The 21,945-nt window shown below is 43.2% G+C and overlaps 1 protein-coding gene across 2 annotated transcripts in view; it reads left to right on the plus strand.

Annotated features, from left to right (window-relative positions):
* The first annotated feature begins 208 nt into the window (after positions 1-208).
* LOC144510663 (BTB/POZ domain-containing protein KCTD5-like) overlaps positions 209-21,945 on the plus strand; it is a 67,633-nt gene continuing 45,896 nt past the window's right edge. For both annotated transcript variants that reach the window (XM_078240351.1, XM_078240352.1), the window contains exon 1: positions 209-465. In XM_078240351.1, the coding sequence (XP_078096477.1) occupies positions 244-465 (222 nt within the window). In that variant the 5' untranslated portion in view covers positions 209-243. The remainder of the gene's footprint in view (positions 466-21,945) is intronic.

The following is a 21,945-nucleotide window of genomic DNA, read 5'->3' on the forward strand; positions in this document are numbered from 1 at the left end:
CGGGAGGTGGGGCAGTTGGCGGCGCGGAGGCTGCCGGGAGGTGGGGGTGGGCGGCGCGGAGGCTGCCGGGAGGTGGGGGTGGGCGGCGCGGAGGCTGCCGGGAGGTGGGGGGGCGGGCGGCGCGGAGGCTGCCGGGAGGTGGGGGGGCGGGCGGCGCGGAGGCTGCCGGGAGGTGGGGGGGCGGGCGGCGCAGAGGCTGCCGGGAGGTGGGGCGGGCGAGAGGCGCGGTGGCGGTTGGTGAGGATGGCGGCGGTGAGCGGATCGTTGTCGGAGGTCTCGGAAAACTTTAACAGTTCCCTGTGTCGGAAATGCTCCGGTCTGGAGCGTGCGGCTACTGCTGCCAAGTGGGTCCGTCTGAATGTTGGCGGCACCCGGTTTCTTAGCACCCGCCAGACGCTGTGCCGTGACCCCAAGTCATTCCTTTACCGCCTGTGCCAAGCCGACCCGGACCTGGATTCCGACAAGGTACCGAGAGGAGGGGATGGGAATGGGGGTGAAGGGATGCATGGGAGGGAGGGGGGTGTGGGGAGGGGAGAGGAGGGGAGGGGAGGGGGGTGTGGGGAGGGAGGGAGGGGGGTGTGAGGAGGGGAGGGAGGGGGGTGTGAGGAGGGGAGGGAGGGGGGTGTGAGGAGGGGAGGGAGGGGGGTGTGAGGAGGGGAGGGAGGGGGGTGTGAGGAGGGGAGGGAGGGGGGTGTGAGGAGGGGAGGGAGGGGGGTGTGAGGAGGGGAGGGAGGGGGGTGTGAGGAGGGGAGGGAGGGGGGTGTGAGGAGGGGAGGGAGGGGGGTGTGAGGAGGGGAGGGAGGGGGGTGTGAGGAGGGGAGGGAGGGGGGTGTGAGGAGGGGAGGGAGGGGGGTGTGAGGAGAAGAGGAGGGGGGGGATGGGGGTGTGAGGAGGGGAGGGAGGGGGGTGTGAGGAGGGGAGGGAGGGGGGTGTGAGGAGGGGAGGGAGGGGGGTGTGAGGAGGGGAGGGAGGGGGGTGTGAGGAGGGGAGGGAGGGGGGGTGTGAGGTAGGTGGGTGAGGTAGGTGGGTGAGGGAGGGGGGGAGAGGGTGGGTGAGGGAGGGGGGAGAGGGTGGGTGAGGGAGGGGGGGGGAGAGGGTGGGTGAGGGAGGGGGGGGAGAGGGTGGGTGAGGGAGGGGGGGAGGGTGGGTGGGTGAGGGAGGGGGGAGGGTGGGTGGGTGAGGGAGGGGGGAGGGTGGGTGGGTGAGGGAGGGGGGGAGGGTGGGTGGGTGAGGGAGGGGGGGAGGGTGGGTGAGGGAGGGGGGGAGGGTGGGTGGGTGAGGGAGGGGAGGAGGGTGGGTGAGGGAGGGGAGGAGGGTGGGTGGGTGAGGGAGGGGAGGAGGGTGGGTGGGTGAGGGAGGGGAGGAGGGTGGGTGGGTGAGGGAGGGGAGGAGGGGGTGGGTGAGGGAGGGGGTGGGTGAGGGAGGGGGGAGAGGGTGGGTGAGGGAGGGGGTGGGTGGAGGGGGGGGGAGGGGGTGGGGGGGGGAGGGGGGGGAGGGAGGGGGTGGGGGGGGGAGGGGGAGGGAGGGGGGGGGGGGAGGGAGGGGGTGGGGGAGGGAGGGGTGGGGGGTGAGTGAGGGAGGGGGTGGGTGAGAGGGAGGGGGTGGGGGAGGGAGGGGGTGGGTGGGTGAGGGGAGGGAGGGGGTGGGTGAGGGGAGGGAGGGGGTGGGTGAGGGGAGGGTGGGGGTGAGAGGTAAGGATAACCCTGCAGTTTAGGATGCAGAATTATAAACCCTCTGGTTAAAAGCGAGCAATAAACTTCCGTCAATATGGTTTGCATAAACTCTGAGCTATTGAGCGGAATGTTTGAGCAGAAATTCGTAGCGTATGACCGAGTGTCCCAGGACATGGCAATTTCCCCAGAATACAAGAACTCTTAATTCAGTATAATTGTCTGATGCATCATGACTTTAGGGAGGGGGAATAACAATTGTCAGTCTGGTAGATATTGTGTACAAACATTGAGAGCATTGTTTTCTAAGAAACGCCATGTTCATCAGCAACTGTACAAAGTTTGCAGTGGTGACAGTTAACCCTGCATCAAGAACATGTACAGGTGAGGATAAAAATGCATAGAACATATCTAAAGTTTATCCTAAACTTTATCCTTTGCTTTGCTATCCAGATGCTGATGGTGTGTATTTTCTACTATAAATTTGTCCTGAATATTAATGGTAAATTATTTTGCCTGGTTTTGTAGTATGGAAACATAGTGCCCACTGAATAAGTGTTTTACAAATTTAGCGGGCAGGGTGCTGGAGAAAGTCCACAATCCGTCGAGTTTCCTGTACTATCTAACGTAGCGGACTGAAAGGCCAATTTTGATATCTGTAAAAGACACTCATGTTTGTTCCAGCAGTTGTTTGTTGCATAGTGAGGCTTCCAGGAGGTTAGAAATTAGATGGGAAGATGCCCTGTGCTTGCTTGCTGACTTTCAGGTGAGGTGCTGTAATTGTCTTTGCCACAACAGAGAGCGTAATCTGCCAGATTTGTCAATGAATATATCTGTTGGTGAGGCTGAGTAAAGGGCAGTAAAGGGATTGGTCTTGCTTCTGATGTTCCATGATAATGGTTGATTGTCACTCGCTATCTAAGTACAAGTCAAGGAATCTAGTAGTGCTGTGCTGTCAACCAGCCATTCCAAATTTTGTTTTGGGATTCGATTTTTTTAACCTAATGAGATCACTCTTCCTTCCCTTTAAACACTATATCTTCAATCACAGCATGCATGCTAGTACACGGCTTGGAAATAACATAGCTCCATAAGAGGTCTGATTGAGATCTCACCACAGCTATTATCTATTGTCTTGGAACTTGTGTTTTAAACACATACGGAGGAATGTATCTGATAGCAGTTTGTTTGATCTTTAGAAGGAAAAGGGAAACCTGAAGGGAGAGGGTTGGACCAAAAGCAACGTTGGAAAGGTGAAGTGATGTGGGGGAATGATTTTGGGCAGGGGCTCGGGAGCAATGGGGTGTAGTGACCAGAAATGGTATAACTTTTATTGAGACAGAGTTTGCCTTATTGCGAATTGCAATCCCGCTGACCTGCCACTCTGCATATGCTTAATATAAAAATCTGTTAATCTCTAGAGGACTACAATATCCTTTACAAAAAGCCTGTTGTATCTTTTGGAACAGGCTGTTGCTTTGTTCCTGAAAATAAACTATTTTCTTTATTTGAAATGTTTAGATTTTGTCTGAACTCCTTGAATCATGTTATTGTCTAAGCTTAAGCGTGAAGCTTCTGGCCTTGTGTTTGATTTGTTGAGATGCTTGAGGCCACAATATCAAGGTCAATGGCCCTGGTTAGTAGCCAGACTGCATCAATGTAATAGACTGTCCAATGGAAAGCGTGTATAAACTGGCCAGAATTCAGTGGGTGGTGTAGCAAAGCTCAGTGAATGTCAGTTACCCGAGGATGAGGGATAGGTATAATAATCTATAGGAAGATGACAATGGGGAGATAAAACCTATCTCAATTAGGATTTCATTTCTGATGAGCTGATATTTTGAGAATGTAGGAGACTGACCGTGTCGATGTTGAACAAACTCTGAGAATTCTTGTCATATTTTTTGACTGTGGGAACAAGTGTAAACATTTCATCATCTGAAATCACTCTTTTTGTATCCACCGAGAGATTGGCCCTGAGAGCTGGCTGGGAAGAAATCCATATGCAGCTTGCAGCAGAACCATAACAGGTGCATGCAACAGGCAGGAAATCCTGCCTCTGAGAGCTGTGGAGTCTGCTGATTCCTTCCTCAGTTCGATTCCAGGCTTGGGTCGCTGTCTGTGTGGAGTTTGCACGTTCTCCCCGTGGCTGTGTGGGTTTCCTTCGGGTGCTCTGGTTTCCTCCCACAGTCTGGAAGACGTGCTGGTTAGGTGGGTTGACTCGAACAGGCGCCGGAGTATGGCAACTAGGGGGATTTCATAGTAACTACATTGCGGTGTTAATGTAAGCCTTACTTGTGACTAATAAATAAACTTTAAACTCAATCCCCTTACCCTTTATGAAAATGTAGTTGTTTTCTATCGCAGCTTCAGGCACTTCAATCAGCAAAGTTTTCCGAGGCCTTCTGGGAAGGTGCGATTCTGTCTGATTTAGTTAGGAGAAAGATGCATGTAGCAATGTACTTAAGTCAATTAAAACAACAGATTCTGTTGTGGAAAACATTTGGAGCAAATAGGATGAGAAAAAAAACACTGGATGCTGGAATAACTCAGGCAGGTATCATCTGTGGTGAGAGAAACAGTCAATGTTTCAGATTGCCTTCCTGACTTGGCGTTGAGTTCAGTCATTTCAAATCATAAACTGCTGTTCTTTTCAGACAGCAGGTTCTGGCCATACTTCTGCTCTTGCCATTGACACGTCCTCTAGATCCATCTTTTGTTTTTTTACTTCCCCTTATCGCCTACCTTTGATTTGCACCATTATCTCTTTAGTCATTTCAGTCACTCTTGCCTTCCACCCTATTGCACACCCTCCATTCTGTTCTTCCTCATCCTTCTTTTCCTGCCCCTGTGCTGGCTTAAAATCGTTGCATTTCTGACTGTTGACAGTTCTGGCAAAAGGTCATCAGCTTGAAACGTTAATTTTATCCATAAATGCTCTCTTTGGGATAAAGAAGCTTTATCCAGTAGTGAGTATGATAAACAAGCCATCTGGGCACCATGCTGGCCTGAAATTAACTTGGGAGCATGCAGCCCTAGTCATCTGTTACTACATTAAACTCCACACTGAGGCACTATTGGAAATCCACATGGGAAAAATGCAGGTGTCTGCAATCATTATTTAACTGTTACCTAGTTTTTGGGTCTTTCATCTCTCAGAGTAAACCGACATGTAATCCTCCATCTGTTATGAAAAACTACTCCAAATGTTGAGTGCTCCTCCAACTTGAACGCTGGAGTGTGTGTTGTAATTGAACTGCACTGTCGAAGGTTTCTCATCCTGTTTGCCTCTCCCAGAGTATACTCCCTCATTACTACCAGCATTTCGGTGGAGAGGAGAGAGAAACAATGCCTGTAATGCGTGTGACAAAACATTCGACAGATTGTTATAAAACTGGTACTAGTTTGATGCACTTCCATTTGGAAAGCTTCTAATTAATGCTCCATCTTGATTTATAGGAGACTGAAATATTGTTGCACTGAAATATTGTTAAATGCTTTGTACTTCAAACGTAACTTGTTATTTTATTTCACTGGTTCCCATCTATGAAATCCTGTACCAAAAAGCACAAAGAGTCTGATCTGGAATAATAGGCGAGAGATGGTAAGGATGGAGCCAAATTGAGGGCTACAGTAACCAGAAAAACGTAGACAGGATAACTGTTTTTGGAGCTCTGAGATAATCACCAATCTCTGATCTAATTTATTCGGCCTAAGTTTTGAGGTGGCACTTTTCTAATTGTCTGTACTTTTTCTGTAATGCAAAACACTGCTTTTATGACGTGCAGAATGGCATCTGCAAATTATATCAATAAACGTTGCTCCCTGAAAGTGCGTGGAAATTTGGGGCCAGAGTAGAAACAGCCTCTGAAAAAACTAAACGCAGAGGCTGATGACACCACCGTAATGGGTCGGATCTCAAACAATGATGACACAGAGTACAGGAATGAGATAGAGAACCTGGTGAACTGGTGCGATGACCATCTCTCCCTAACGTCAACAAAACGAAGGAGATTGTCATCGATTTCAGGTAGTGGAGGACATGCCCCCGTCTACATCAGTGGGGATAAAGTAGAAGTGGCCGAGAGTTTCAAGATTTTAGGTGTCCAGATCACCAACAACCTGTCCTGGTCCCCCAATGCCGACACTATAGTTAAGAAAGCCCATCAATGCCTCTACTTTCTCAGAAGACTAAGGAAATTTGGCATGTCAGCTACGACTCTCATCAACTTTTACAGATGCACCATAGAAAGCATTCTTTCTGTTGTATCACAGTTTGGTATGGCTCCTGCTCTGCCCAAGACCGCAAGAAACTACAAGAGGATGTGAATGTAGCCCAATCCATCACACAAACCAGCCTCCCATCCATTGACTCTGTCGACACTTCCCGCTGCCTTGGCAAAGCAGCCAGCATAATTAAGGACCCCAGGCATACTCTCGTCCACCTTCTTCTGTCGGGAAAAAGATATAAAAGTCTGAGGTCACGGGCTAACCGGCTCAAGAGCTGCTTCCCTGCTGCCATCAGACATTTGAATGGATCTACCTCGCACTAAGTTGATCTTTCCTAGCTATGACTATAACACATTCTGCACTCTCTCCTTCTCTATGAACGGTATGCTTTGTCTGTATAGCATGCAAGAAACAATACTTTTCACTGTATACTAATGCATGTATCAAATAAAATAATGATAGAATGAGGTGATAGAAGCCACTAGGATCCATTTGTATAATAACAGTGCCATGCTTTTTATCAAGAAAAATGCAGTCTTTTTAGAAGCTGATGGGAGTTGGAGGTTTTCACCTTTTGGCATGGTTGGTATATCTGAGCACACAGTATCAGTCTGTGCTGACAGTTTGGAACATACCCGCTTCCCGATGCTGTTGAAGCAGTATGGGTAAAAGCTATGTGTATGTACCAACAACTAGTTGGGCATATTCTCCCAGGAAGAATGTGTTAAATAACACAGGTGTGCTGTGAGCAGGGCTAGTTTACGATACTGTGAACTTGTTTATGTTGCATATCATGAGGCAGTGGTTTGAATCTCTGCCATTTCCATTGTTGGAAACAACATAGATAGTTGACCACAGGAACAGAAGAGTGATAGCTTTCTTGTAAGGGAAACAGTAGAACTGTGGTAACCACTCAGTTTCTACAATTTAAAAATGTGCAATGCTATCTTGTGAATGACAGATCAACATATATATATATTTTTTTTATATGCCCAGTATACGTGGAGCATTACAACTAATCACAAACTGCTGCCTGCCAGACCGGGGTTCACCCTTCGGGTTAAATCAAGCACCTTTAGGGTTTCTTTTACTGCAGTAGAACCTTTCCGAATGCAGATAGTTGTGGAAAATATCAGATGACTGGGACTACATCGGTGTTCTGAAACACTGCTGGGGAAGGGTATTTCCAATGGCAGTTCTGAAAGTTTCCATTACTGTAATATTTCCATTGTTGTGCACTGGGTTAGAACTCGGTCAGGTAAGTATTTTCCAACCTTTTGAAATGTTGTCACTGAGCTCTGTAATGATGGTTGCAGCTGCACATTAATGGGTTTTGCAAGTTATACATAGCCATGAGTGTGAGAAACCCAGTGGTGCAGTTGTCATAGATTTTTTTTTAAGCGAAACACAGCAGGTCAGTCAGCATCTGAAGAAAGCAGCCAGGTTGCAATTTAAGGCTTAATTAGATCTGAGGACATGAAAGGTGTAGAAAATGTTAATAAAATTAAAACAGAGTACAGGAGAGAAGTGCAGAAGTGAGCAACTTTGGCAGAATGCCCTGTACCTAGCTTCAGGCAATGGAACAAATCATTAAAGTCATTCGAAAGACAAAGATTGTGTAAATAGCTACAGCACTGATGGGCAGGAAGAGACAAAAGCTCAAAGACATGAAAACCTGTAGATCAATTTTGCAAATAAAACTTCAAATGCTATTAAATAGAATAGGGTCCACTGTGTGCCAGTGGAGTGAAAGCAGATAGAGTTTCCACCACAAGTCTCCCCTGGACGACTTATATCTTATACCTTCATCCCTTTTTACTGTAAAGAAAGCCTGTGGTTCAGGTCTAAATTGAAAAATTCACATTCAGGCCAAAAGACTGCACAGTGACTTAGATAAAGATCAAATGCCATAGCTGGAACTCGTGTTGAGCTTCTGTTAACCTTTGTATGACTGAAAATGGAGAAGCTGGAATGGGAAACGAGCAGTGGGGAGTTCATGGCCACATATAGAATGGCGAAGTTTACAGAACAGTCTAGGTGCGATTGTACTGTGAACAGTGGACACAGTGTGCTAAACTGGCAGGAAATACTTCTATATCTCACATCTAAGCTGGGCAGTGGAATGAGAGGAAATAACTGAAAAGGTGTTGCATTACCTCCGCTTGCATGGGTAGTCAAGCAGTGGAGATCTGGGGCCCGAATTCTCTGACCGTTCATCTCCTGCTGCCAGAGAGGATGGAAAATTTGGCGCTCAGCGGGAGGGGAGAATCCCACTGGCATGACTGGCTGGAGAATCTTGCCCTAGGTGTCATGGGGTGCTTTGATGCTGGTTTTTGTAAATTTTGGAAGTTATCTGGCAAATGTGAAGGATGGTGATGAATGGGAGGTGAGAATAGAAGGACCCTGCAGCGGGATTCAGGAGTGTGTGGCTACATATATATATATATATATATTAACAAGATGGAATACTGGTTGGAGTGATTGAATATTAAATAATATTGGTTGAAGTGCTGTTTTGGTGCAAGGAGCTAATGTTCGAAGATTGTGAAGTGATGCTTAGCTTGATTCTGCATCGAAACATGTGGTGTGTTCATTTAGCTTAACTCTCTGGGACAAAAACACATTCTTTAGTCTTGTTCTAACAACCTATTCCTGCTTGGGGCTATGAGGGTTGGCCTAGGCTGTTAAAAGTTACTTCTTGCTTGGGGAGAGGTGTGATGGAAGCTTTTAGTTGAGTGAAATATTGCAGCTCCACTGTATTTGTTGTGCAGAAAGCTTTTGAATTTTGTATATTAAATAGTTTGTGTGTTTGGTGGATAAAGGTAACCAAGGTCTCGTATCGTGTGACTCTTTTAAAATGTTTTAGCATTCATAACATAATTACTCTTTTGTAATCTTCAGCTCAGTTGCATTTGTTTTGCTTGTCAGGTTTTTTGGGAGTTTTTTAGCTCTCCGTCCCTCAACCTTCCTTCCATCAGTTTGGCATTCTTCAGCAACATGTAATTTCTCCACTGAGAGTTGTCTTTCTTCACTTTACAAGTGTTGGTGCTTTAATGTCTCCATTTTAATCAGTGACTTCTGTTGCATGCGTGTGTGTGCATTCTGGGTGAGACCAAAATTAGGTTTACTTCAGATACCTTGCACGATTATCCTGCTGCTGTCTAGATTCCTTTGAAGAATATCACTTGAAGCACTGCAACAGACTGTCATGTGTAAAAGCGGGCTTCAATAAAGCTAATTGTTGTGATCAACAATATAGAAATCTTATAACTTAACATTTAGTTAAGACTACATCTCAAATAATGTACCATCTGAGTTTTGGCTGGACATCAAACTCCAAACCCTTGATTTGTTGTTCAATTCGGTCTTGGTCTATTAAAAAATGCCAATTTTTCACTGGCAGATTGCAGCATCAGTCCACAACGTAGCAACATTCTGGTTCACTTAATCTGAAAGAGGTTTTGGTCAGTATTTTGTATCATGGCCATCAGATCTTTTTAGATAACTGCAAGATAAATGGGAGAAGAGAGATACAACTGACTTAGCAGTTGAAACTGAGAAGTAGTTTGGATACACCAATTCATTTTTTATCTGTGGGCATGTCTGGCAATGCCAGTAATTATTGCTGTTCGCTAATTGATTTTGAGAAGATGGTAATGAGCCATTGCATTGCATCACTGCAGTCCGCGTGGTGAAGGTGTTCATGCACTACTGCTAGGAAAGGAGATGCATGACTCTGACCTAGCCTTGACAAAGAAGCAGCAATATATTTCTAGGATTGTGTGTGATTTGATGGGATCTTTGCGCCTGTTGCCTTTGTCCTGGGTGGTAGAGGTCACAGGTTTACGTGGTGCTGTTAAAGCCTTGCTAAGTTGCTGAAGTGCATTGTATAGATGGTGCGTGCTGTAGCCACAGAGCTCTGGTGGAGCAAGTGATTTGATTTATTATTGTCACATGTATTAGCATACAGTGAAAAGTATTGTTTCTTGCGCGCTATACAACCAAAACATACCGTTCATAGAGAAGGAAAGGGGAGAGTGCAGAATGTAGTGTTACAGTCATAGCTAGGGTGTAGAGAAAGATCAACTTAATGCAAGGTAGGTCCATTCAAAAGTCTGACAGCAGCAGGGAAGAAACTGTTCTTGAGCCAGTTGGTACGTGACCTCAGACTTTTGTATCTTTTTCCTGAAGGAAGAAGGTGGAAGAGAGAATGTCTGGGGTGCGTGGGGTCCTTAATTATGCTGGCTGCTTTGCCAAGGCAGCGGCAAGTGTAGACAGTGTCAGTGGATGGGAGGCTGGTTTGCGTGATGGATTGGGCTACATTCACGAACCTTTGTAGTTCCTTGCAGAGCAGGAGCCATACCAAGCTGTGGTACAACCAGAAAGAATGCTTTCTATGGTGCATCTGTAAAAGTTGGTGAGAGTCATAGCTGACATGCCAAATTTCCTTAGTCTTCTGAGAAAGGAGAGGCATTGGTGGGCTTTCTTAAGTAGTGTCAGCATGGGGGGACCAGGACAGGTTGGTGATCTGAACACCTAAAAACTTAACTCTCGACCTTTTCTACTTCGTCCCCATTGATGTAGATGGGCATGTTCTCCTTTATGCTTCCTGAAGTCGATGACAATCTCCTTCGTTTTGCGAGAGTTTACGGTGGTGCTTAGGTACTGATCAAGTGGACTGCATGTTCCTAGTGATGTTGAACTTCATGTATATTGTTGAAGCTGTACTCATTCAGGCAAATGAGAGAGCATTCCAACACACTTCTGACTTGTGGTCCTGGATGGTGGAAAATCAGGAGGTGGGTTACTCAGTGCAGAATACTTATACCTGCTCTTATAGCTACTGTATTCATGTGACTCACCCAGTTAAGATTCTGGTCAATGCTAAGCCCTGCGATATTAATAGTGGGTGATGCCCCGTTCCCGGCGCGACTCTGCCTGACCGGCCCCGCTCCCGGCACGACTCCGCCTGACGGGCCCCGCTCCCGGCGCGCCGTCTCCGCCTGACCGGCCCCGCTCCCGGCATCTGCTTTTACAGTGCTTCATTCTACATCGGGCCTGCCATTTAATGCCCTTCCTGCTGGTGGTACAGGTTGTACTCTGGGGTGGTGATGGAGAAGTCTTGCATGTTTGTATGATTCTATGAGTATGACAATGTCAGGCTCTTAACTATCTGATTGTCAGACAGTTCCAATTTTGATAAAAGTCCCTAGATATTAGACTTTGCAGGGCCATTTGGCTAAGTGTAACCGTTGTCATATTCATTGCCAAGGTAGCCGGTCCAGTTTCGTTATAATAGTTTATCATGGCAGTTTTGCTACAGCTGAGTGGCTTGCATTGGCTACTTCAGAGGACAGTTGAGAACGAGGGTCTGGAATTGCGGACAAACCAGACCGGGTAAGGATGGCAGATTTCCGCACTGGAGTAAACCAGCTGGGTTTTTACAACTATCCTTCAAAACCTCTATTTTCAACTATTTTTCTATGGTAGTGCTGATTAAATATTGTGTAGTGCTTTCCCAGCTCCACAAGGGTGGTACTGTAGCATTTATTTTTTATGGTTTACCGCCTGGTCTTTTTGCTACCACTTTTTTCCTCCCAAATACATTACCTCATGTTTTTTGCATTACCATTCATCTGCCTTATTTATTAACCTGTCTGTGTACTTCTGATGTTGTTTAATGGCCTCTTCATGTCATTATATCCCGGAGTTAACTTACCATGCCATAGCAATATCCAACTTTTTAATTAGGCTATGACTTTTGCACTTAAAATATATTAGTTTATTCTGTCTTTAATTATTTAGCTTGTTTTTATTTAATAGATCAGAATAATAGTTAACCTTAATTGCCGTGGCTTCACTGAGCTTCATATTATGTAGTGTGAATATTTGTGTGAGATTCCTGAAGAGCTGAGTCAAACTGGTGTTTGGAGAGGGGAATCGCTAGCTTTGTAAAGAGCTGTTCTATATTTAGTGCAGGTACTGCACCAATCAGGAAGCACGGCTCATGGATTTGACTATTGCTGATGTGATTGAACAATTACATTATTTTTCTTTAATAATGAGTAAACCTGATTGCCATGCAGCCTGTGCGGGTGTGAGTTGCCTGAAGCACCAGGTTTACTAAGCAGAAAGGAAATTCCAAATCTGAAGCACATACAAAATCTGAATCATTCAAATCTTGTCACCGATTTGGAGTGGGGAGAAATGGCTGTAAAATTATCAAGACTTGTGTCAAAGAGCAATGAGATCATAAATCAAACCATCTGTCTTTATTTGTGGTCCTGGTTAAGACAGGTGATTATAAAAGGGAATTCAGATTCTTGTTAAAAGAACAATGTGGAGAAATTGGTATTTTTTGAATGGTTAGAGTATGGGATGAATTTAACAGTCCAATGGATAGCACTCTCCTCCCAAATCATATAGTCATAGGTTCAATCCAAGGACTAAAATCAAATCACAGCTGTCACTCAAGTACAATACTGAAGCAGTGCCGCAACATTGGCGATGCAGTCTTTTGGATGAGAAGTTAAACTAAGACCCTATGTCTCCACTGGATACAAAAGGTTTAAAGCTGATTTAAAGTTATTTATTATTTGATCTTATCATAGAATCACCACAATGCAGAAGGAGGCCATTTGGCCCATCGAGTCTGCACCAACCACAATCCCACCCTAGCTCTATTCCCATAATCCTATTTATTTACCCTACTAATCCCCTGGCACCAGGGTCAATTTAGCATAGTCAATCAACCTAACCCGCACATCTTTGGACTGTGGGAGGAAACCGGAGCACCCAGAGGAAACCCACGCAGACACGGGGAGAATGTGCAAACTCCACACAAACAGTGACCCAAGCCGGGAATTGAATCTGGGTCGCTGGAGCTGTTAGGCAGCAGTGCTAACCACTGCCATCGTGCCGCCCATTTTTTTTTTACCCTGGTCCTCATGCTGCCAAGCACATCAGAACCCCTCTGGAGGTTTGAACACCTTCATTCAAATATTTCAATCTATTTCTGCTATTCCCTATTTTAAAGCATTCTTGTAACCTTTCCCAGGATGGCTGATGACATTGTTCAAATATCTCCGTTCCTTGGCTTCCCTTGGTAGTTTTTCATTTACTTGCAAAAGCCACCTTTTAAAAAAATGCTCTCTCCAGTCATCCTTTTGGTAATCTTCTTTCTCCACACTCATGCTCAAAAGCATCCTACCATTGTAAAGTCTTCCAGAATCACCTTCAAATGAGAACTTACTTAATAAAGCTAGTATAAAAACAATTAATTGTAGATGTCCGTGTCAGCATAGAGCATTAAGCTGTTCCATGTCCAGGCCATGGTATTGTCAAGAGATGTTCTTTGAAGGCTAATATTTAACTGAGTGGTAAGTAGATGGAGGGGTGGGGGGAATTTCTTGCAAATACACATTTATGCTTACAGAACAGCCTCATGATATGGATTTTCATGAATCAAGTTTTTTTTCTAAACATATATAAAACATGTCAGGTACTGAACTTAGTCCATTCATTTAGTAAAAGGAGTGTGGTCTTTGGAATGTGAAGTCGTGTCTCTGAGGACTGTATTGATGTTCAGGACGTTGTTATGGGCAGTGATTTACTTAATATGACCTGACTGGTCGCAAACTTGTGTTGGATTGAGTGGTAGCATTTAGGTACTGTTTTTGTAAGAAACTGCCTATTGGTATCTGAGGCACAATCCCTGCATTATACATGAATATTAATCTGTGTGGGTGTTGCTCCTTTTTGTTTTATAGGACCAATGTCCTCCTCTCGAATTCAACAGAAACATGTCTTAGGTATCCTGAGGGCTCAGGAGCTCAATATGCTGCTGCCAAGCAACACGCACCTAAAATGTTCCAGGTCATTAACTGATCTCAATATTGGAGGGGTGATGCAGCAATGTCCTGTTCAATGCCACGGGGAAGGGAAAAATCATAGGTGCAGAAGTAGGCCATTTTGGCCACTTGAGTCTGCTACAGCATTCAACTAGATCTTGGCTGATCTTTTACCTCACATCATTTTCCTGCAATAGCCCATAACACTTGATGTCGAGAAATCTATTAATCTTTGAATTGAACATACTCAATGATTGAGCCTCCACAGCCCTGGTTTTGATCCTGCAAACTGTAATGAGTTCTGTGTGTGGATGCCTAGATGAACAGTTTTGGTTCAGCAGTAGTACTACCCCAATCCTTCTTAACTTATCAAGGAAACAGGAGAAGGAGTAGGCAATACTGCTGGTGCCTGATCTTTGAATTTATCTCCATTTTCCTGCCCTAATCCCATTATCCTCAATTCACTTGGTGTATGTCAATTTCATTCTTGATTTGAGCAGCCATAGACAGCACTCAGAGATAGAAAATTTCAAGAACTCTCAACCTTCTGAGTAAAGAAATGTCTCCTCATCTTTAAATTATTGTCCCCCTCACCCTGAGGCAATAACCCCCTCGTTCTGGACTTTCTAGTCAAGGGAAACAGGCACACAGCATCATCACGTTACGCCGCCTTTGGAAATTTGTTCATATAATTCAGTTCACTTCTCATTCTTCTCAACTCCGGAGAATCTAGGCCCATTTTACTGAATTTTCAGAGCAATCCTATCATGCAAGTGGACCTTTGTTGCAAACACTCTAAGGGAAGTAACTTCTTAACCTAAAGAGACCAGAACTGCGCACAGTACTATGGTTGTGACCCCACCAAAGTCTTTTATAATTGCAACAAGACTTCCTTCCGTTCTCTTATATTCTGACCCTCTTATGATAAAGAGTAAAACACTGCTGCTTTTCTAATTGCTTTCTCTTCCTCTATGCTAACCTTGTGATTCATACACAAGGACTTCCAAATGCCCCTGAACATCAATATTTACTAGTCTCTCGTCTTTTAAGAAATGTTTTTTATCCTTCCTACTAAAGTGGGCAATTTCACATGTACCCACATTCCTGTGCACTTACTTATCTATATCCCTTTGCGTCTCCTCATAGCTTACCGTTTTCTAATATTGTAACAAAGCAAACTTGAATACGTTTCACTCAGTCCTCTCATCCAGGTTATTGATGTAGATTGTAAATAGCTTTTTGTTTTCACTGCATCACAGAATATGAGAATCTGCAAGTCCATTCCATATCTCCAATTCAATATGAAGAATTTGATATCAGTTCTAAATTTTCCCTCATTGGTTTGAACCTGTGCCTCCTTGTTGTCTTTGAAAGTTTATTGTTACACAGTCGGTTGACTGTTCCTATGCGGTTTTCTATTTGATGTATCTCTAACAATTCAAGTGTGCAAACCCCAGGTTTCTTTGTTCCTTCTTCAAAATTCAGTTTCCTACACTGGAGACCAAACACTGAAGCCAATGAGATTTAATGCTCTGCAAAACGCTTCACATATCATCACTTTAAATTGCACTCACCACTGTCGGTGCCAGTTATACAGTTTGTCTTACATTTTTGATGATCATCTCAATGCAGCTCAGGTTTAGATGAACTGGAATTGTCTATCTATTATGCAATACTGTCTTTATTGAAGTCCTACTGAAGATACTGCCAACTATTGTGCAGAAATGGGGTATATGGCAATTTAAGATGTAGCCTCATTGGATGCTAGCTAGTAATTTTTCCAAAATCTAAATTACTTCAGTTTTTATCGTTATGCATATTATATTAAGTAGATGTTCAGTAATAGTACCTAAATTTTGTCATTAGTTCAGATTTTTGATATCCTAGTTGTTAGTGATCATATTATACATGTGCAATTAGCCAAAATGTTGCTATTTCAAAGAAGATGTACCTGTGTAGTTGGTGCATATGTTTTTGCCTTGCCAACAGTAAATCCTGCCTGAAGTGGTCACGTGAGGGTCTGTGTTACTGGATCGATAGTTCTCTCTTGGAGGAACACCTGAAATTTGATCCTGATCTAAACTGTATCATCGTGATCTTATCAGTGGAGTTCTTGGCACCAACAGAGAAATTGGTCCTGAAAGAATGAATTAGAATTGCAGATAATGCATCGATTCTTGACTTCAATATAATGTCCTAGCCAAGAAGCTTCTTTAAAGTAGCTACATTTTGGCTAATTGCACACGTATGATATGATCACTAACAACTAGGATATCAAAAAATCTGAACTAATAAATTTGGGTACTATCGCTGAACATCTACTTAATATATAACAAAACTGAAGTAATTTAGATTTTCAAAAAATTCCTAGCTAGCATCAAATGAGGCTACATCTTACATTGCCATATACCCCAGTTCTGCTCAGTAGTTGGCAGTATCTTCAGCAGGACTTCAATAAGACATTATTAAATAGTAGAATCTAGATGGGAAAATGTTGCACCATTTTTTTGGAATAGTTAAGAATGCAGAATCTGAGTAAACTCATCTTGTGGAGTATGAAGGGAACACAATGTAGTGAAAGAAGCTACATCCCTGTAAATATTAACAACCATTGGGCTCATTTTAAGATGAGTGTTTGCTGATTAGTGCAGCTCCTCATCTTCAGTTGGTTAAGGGAAACATTTCTTTTTTAAAACGCTGAATGTTTTGTTTCAAATATTTCTGTTTAAACAAAGTGCAGCTGCTTAGGAAGGAGTTACAAAGCCTGCCTAAGAGCTGCATTAACATCAGTAAGGAGGATTAACTCTGACACTTCAGCAATGTGCATTCATTGTGCTACAAGACCCAGCCATTTCTCTGCAACCACCTTCCCCACCCCCATAATATGACCACACAGATACCCCTGCAAAAATAAGTCGTATGGGGATTGAAAAACCATGAGTCTTGTGATTCCTAGCCCTACAGATCTAAAGGTCCCAAGCTTTGCCACATCTGAGTTAGCTTATGCACCTTATGGGAATTCTATATTTGACCTTTGTGATGTACGTGGGAGATGGGAAATCGGTCAGGGTTTTTGTAAGATCATTATCTAGTAACCCCCACTGTGTTGGTGAAAACAGAATTGGCCTGAAATAATGGGCATGTGAGGATGCTTTGAAGGCAGGAATATGTATGAATACTTCAAAGCAGTTATAATTGCCATTTTACTCTTTTTATCTAACTGGGAAAGACTTGCCAGACCCGCTCCAGGATGTAAACTGAACAGATCCTGATTTATTCCGTTTAACCTAACGCATTCATCTTGCCATGCTCCACACACAGAGTTATAGAGGTTTACAGCATGGAAACAGGCCCTTCAGCCCAACATGATTCTGTGGAGGAAAGGTTTATGACCTGTCGAGGTAATTCAGCCTGATTTGCTTCTGCCTGATTTGTGTTGCTAATTTAATTGTCGTTGTTTCAATCCTGTTCACTTGTTCGCAAACTAATAATTTTATTTCATGAGTCTTTTGCAAACAAATGGTCTGAGGTTACACTCTGACGTCAGGATCAAAAACTTAGTATCTTAGTCATCTAGTCAATTTGATGTAAACATTGCTATTTATCTCTAGGTGACTCATTCAATGAATAGCGCTGCGTGCAATGCTAAATACTGACGTTTACATTGTGTCATCAATTTATTTATTAACCAGATCTAGTCTTGCCATCTCCAGGTTCACCTCTCCCTCCTCACCTGGTATCTCTTAACTAAAAACAGTTGATAAAGTTTGCCCATCTGTAATCAGTTCAATTGCTGCCTTGTAAAATTTTCTAGATATCCATTATTTCATAAGTCATAGAATCATAGAAACCCTACAGTGCAGAAAGAGGCCATTTGGCCCATCGAGTCTGCACCAAACACAATCCCACCCTGGCCCTACCCCCATATCCCAACATATTTACCCGCTAATGGATGGAGGGTTATAGGTAGGCCTAAAAGGTAGGGATATGTTCGGCACAACTTGTGGGGCCGAAGGGCCTGTATTTGTGCTGTAGTTTTTCTATGTTTCTAATCCCTCTAACCTACACATCTCCGGGCTCTAAGGGGCAATTTTTAGCATGGCCAATCGACCTAACCCGCACATCTTTGGACTGTGGGAGGAAATCGGAGCACCCGGAGGAAACCCACGCAGACACAAGGAGAATGTGCAAACTCCACACAGACAATGACCCAAGCCAGGAATTGAACCCAGGTCCCTAGAACTATGAAGCAGCAGTGCTAACCACTGTGCCGCCCTGTCAGCTGATAAAAGATTTACATGACTATGTAAACAGCAAGAGCAAGGCTTTGACCAGTTTATAACCGTCACTTGAGCCACAGGTTAAGCTACTGTACTATTTATAACATAGTTAATAGAATTGAATTGCATTAAACTTGGTAATGACCAACTCAACCAAGACAGGACAATTATTATACTTTTCTCGTTTGCAGCGTGTTTAATTTCCAATGGATCCAAAATTTAGTTTAGCAATGTTTGTATTTTAATTTGCATTATAACCCATGGTAATTTTTGTCCAAGATTACTCCAGTAAATAATGTGGTGCATTTCTTCAGTAACAAACTACATTTCAAATAGTTGTTAATAGAATCCAAGTCAGTTGGTAATGACAAAACCCAGACACAGAGCTTTTCCTTTACTAAAATAGTTTATTGACTTTGTTCAGTGTCCCAGCTGTCCCCTGTTTATATGTGATTAAAATACACAAACAATGTTCTTTACCTGTGTATCTTAACAATATAAACAATATAATTGAATAGATTCCCTACAGTGCAGGAAGTGGTCATTTGGTCCATCAATCCTGCACAAACAACAATCCAACCCAGGCCCTATCTCTAATCCCGCATTTTTACCCGCTAATCTCCCTGACACTAAGGGGCAATTTTAACCAATTCTAACCCACACATCTTTGGAGTGTGGGAGGAAATCAAAGCACCTGGGGGAAACCCACGCAGACACTGAAAACATGCAAACTCCACATGGGCAGGAGTGAACCTGGTTCCCTGGCACTGTGAGGCAACAGTGCTAAGCACAATGCCACCATGCCATCCAATATAGTTAACATTGATCAGTTCTGATGAAAAGTCACAAACCTGAAATTTTAACTTTTGTTTTCTTTCCGCAGATGCTGCCTGACCTGAGTATTTCCAGTATTTTCTGTTATTTCAGAATGGCTGTTTGAAATGAATTATAAACTGTTGAAAAAAAAATTATGGCCTTCAAGTGCATTAAACCCCGTCCAGATCAGAATTTGTTAGTCTGCAATTCGCTCATATGCATCTGGGATTTTGGACTAGTCGATCATAACTTTGGAGCCATTGGAAATTTATCAACATGTAGTCAACATGACTCCTCAATGATAAAAGTACACGTGCTTTGTGAAAGGTTGGACAGGCTTGGCCTTTACCCATTTAATTTGCAGTTGGTGCTCAGAATAATGAGTGGTGATCTTACTGAAATGTATAAGATCCAGAATTTTTGATAGACTAGGGAGTTGAGAATTATGGGAGCCAGGAAAGTAGAGTTGAGACCACAATCCAATCAGCCATGATCTTATCAAATGGTGGAGTCGGCTTCAAGGGCCGGATGGCATGTTTCCTACTCATAAATCCTATATTCCTATTCCTATAAAATAATGTGTAAGTAACTAACAAAGATGCTAGGATGTTATGCAATAACATGTAGTAGACTGTAATTTCAAGCAGTATCTGCCCTGTCTCCTCAGTTGTTCACTCCAGCACCAATAGTGCTGCAAATCTCCGTGCATTCCATCACGAGGCAAATCATACAGGAATGTTTTGTTATTACCTTCATTGCTCATTACCAGATCCAAGATGGCCTGTTCCCTGGTTGGCTCCATGACATATTGCTCTAGGGAATTATCCCGATTGCACTTTAGGAATTAGTTGTCATAGCTACCCTTTCACCTTCATTAATCCAATCAACGTTTAGGTCAAAGTCACCCATGACTATTGCTCTATTCTTTTTAACATGCTCCTATTATTTGCTGATCTATACCCTTTCCTAGAGTGTGGCTACTGTTCGGGGGTCTATACACCACTTCTTTCCCTTGCTATTTTTTACCTCCAGCCAAATGGACTCTACATCATCCAAGCCTAGATTGTCTCACAACTGACCTCATTTCATCTCTTATTAAAGTGCTGCCCCACCACCTTTTCTTTCCTTCCTGTCTTTCTGAAAGGCCAAATATCCCTAAATATTAAGTTCCCAGTTTTGATCTCCTTTTAACCATGTTTCCATAATGACTATAAGATCATATCTATTTCCCTCGATTTGCGCTGTCAGTTCATTTACCTTATTCCAAATGCTTTGTGCATTAAGATACAAAGCCTCGAGGCTTGCCGTCTTGCCATTTCTAATCATCCTAACTTTACTTTGTACTATGGCCCTATTTGCTTCTCGCCCTTGATTACCCTGTTTACTGTTTTTGGATTTTACTGTTCTTTTATTATTGTCCTTGTTTCTCTTTCCCTTGTCATCCTGCTTAGGTACCATCCTCCTGCCAATCTAGTTTAAACCCTCTCCAATTACACTAGCAAATACTTGCCCTGGTCTTGCCCAATATAACCCGTCCAGTGTGCATCAGTCCCACCTCCCCCCAGATGGGTTAATAGCATTGTTTATCAAATACAAATTTATTCATAAAACAATCAAACCACCTCCTTTCTAAGGAATGGAGCTGCAAAACGGTTGCCATGGTAGTGAAATCTTGATTTGAAAGATTACCTGCTGCAGAATCCCTGCTAATATTTTTTAGTAAGCAAGACATGAAATACTGTTCAATAAGAGGTAGCTGTTGGGTAGCTCAGTAAAATCCTGCAATCACACAGCACTTTTAATGTTGAAAAGCATCACAGTTGACTTCAAAGTGAGGATACACACAACTATCCTAGTCCTACCTTACCAGACAGTGCTGATGAACATGTAAGCAGGGAAGAAAATGGGGAAAAAAATTGGACAATGCAGGTATAAGAGACCAACTGTTTATCTCAAACATAAATCCAATCTGGGATGTAAACCTCCTGTATGAAATGTGTTTGGGTCCAACACACAAAACTGGTATTAAGTGTCAATTTCAAACATTCATTAGAGGGTGGCCAGTGTTGGAAATGGAAAATGTCTCACTGGTGGAGTAATGACATGCTCTCGAGAGTTTGATGCAAAGTTCTTTGATAGCAAGAACTTTACTCAACAGTTAACTCTATTACCAGTTTTAAAAAATGCCATTCCCAAGCAATTGTCCAACAGGCTCATTTTCTCAGATGGTTGCACTTCCACGCTTTTGAGTAATGATAGCAAGAATTTTAATCAGCAGTTAACTTCTGAAATCATTCCTTTTTGACATTTGGACCACCTGCCCCAAAATCTAGCTTCCTACGCCCTACTTCCCCAAATCTCCCAGTCTCTTGTGAAGTGCTTTGAGACATTTTTACTGCACAGGTGAACTTTAGATGTCAGTGCATTTTCATGTTTGTTAACACCAGTTATCGATGGTCAAATAACTTTTGGCATAAATAGATATTGTCAATGCAAAATTTATCAAATCTTTATATAAAAATAAATTCATAGACCATGCAATAAGCAAAAGGTCAGAAAAAAATAAGGCAACGCCTATGTAATGTGTAAGGTTGGGCACTCGTGAGTTAGTCCGACACACTGCAAGCCCTACTTTCCAATCCAATGTTTGAGTCTGTGTCAGAGGGGCAGTATCTATACCACCAGCTGATATTGTAGATCTGTTAGCCTCTTTGTATTAAAGCCAACAGCAGCACATTGATATTAAAGCAGTTAAAGTACATATTAGCACTTGTATTTTAATGAGAGAAAAACTCTTGTGAAAATCTTATTTGCTGCAGTCAGGAGCAGATGTTTTAATGATTAGCTAATGTGCTATTTTAATTGAGTAGAAATTGATGGACATTTTCAGCGGAGTAAGGAATCAGCAAAAATGCCTCCTTTTATTATCTCTGCTTCCTCACGAACATGTAGTGCACTATCCTTAAAGGCCATGTCGTATTTTGCAATGTGGTTAATTCCGTCAGTGGACAGTTTAAATGTTGCTCTGCATTATTCATGTTAGTTCCATTACAGCTGCAGATGGAAGTCTTTTGCAATTTGTTGTGTAGGAACTGGCAT

This window comes from Mustelus asterias, chromosome 23 (assembly GCF_964213995.1).
Source record: "Mustelus asterias chromosome 23, sMusAst1.hap1.1, whole genome shotgun sequence".
NCBI classification, from domain to species: domain Eukaryota; kingdom Metazoa; phylum Chordata; class Chondrichthyes; order Carcharhiniformes; family Triakidae; genus Mustelus; species Mustelus asterias.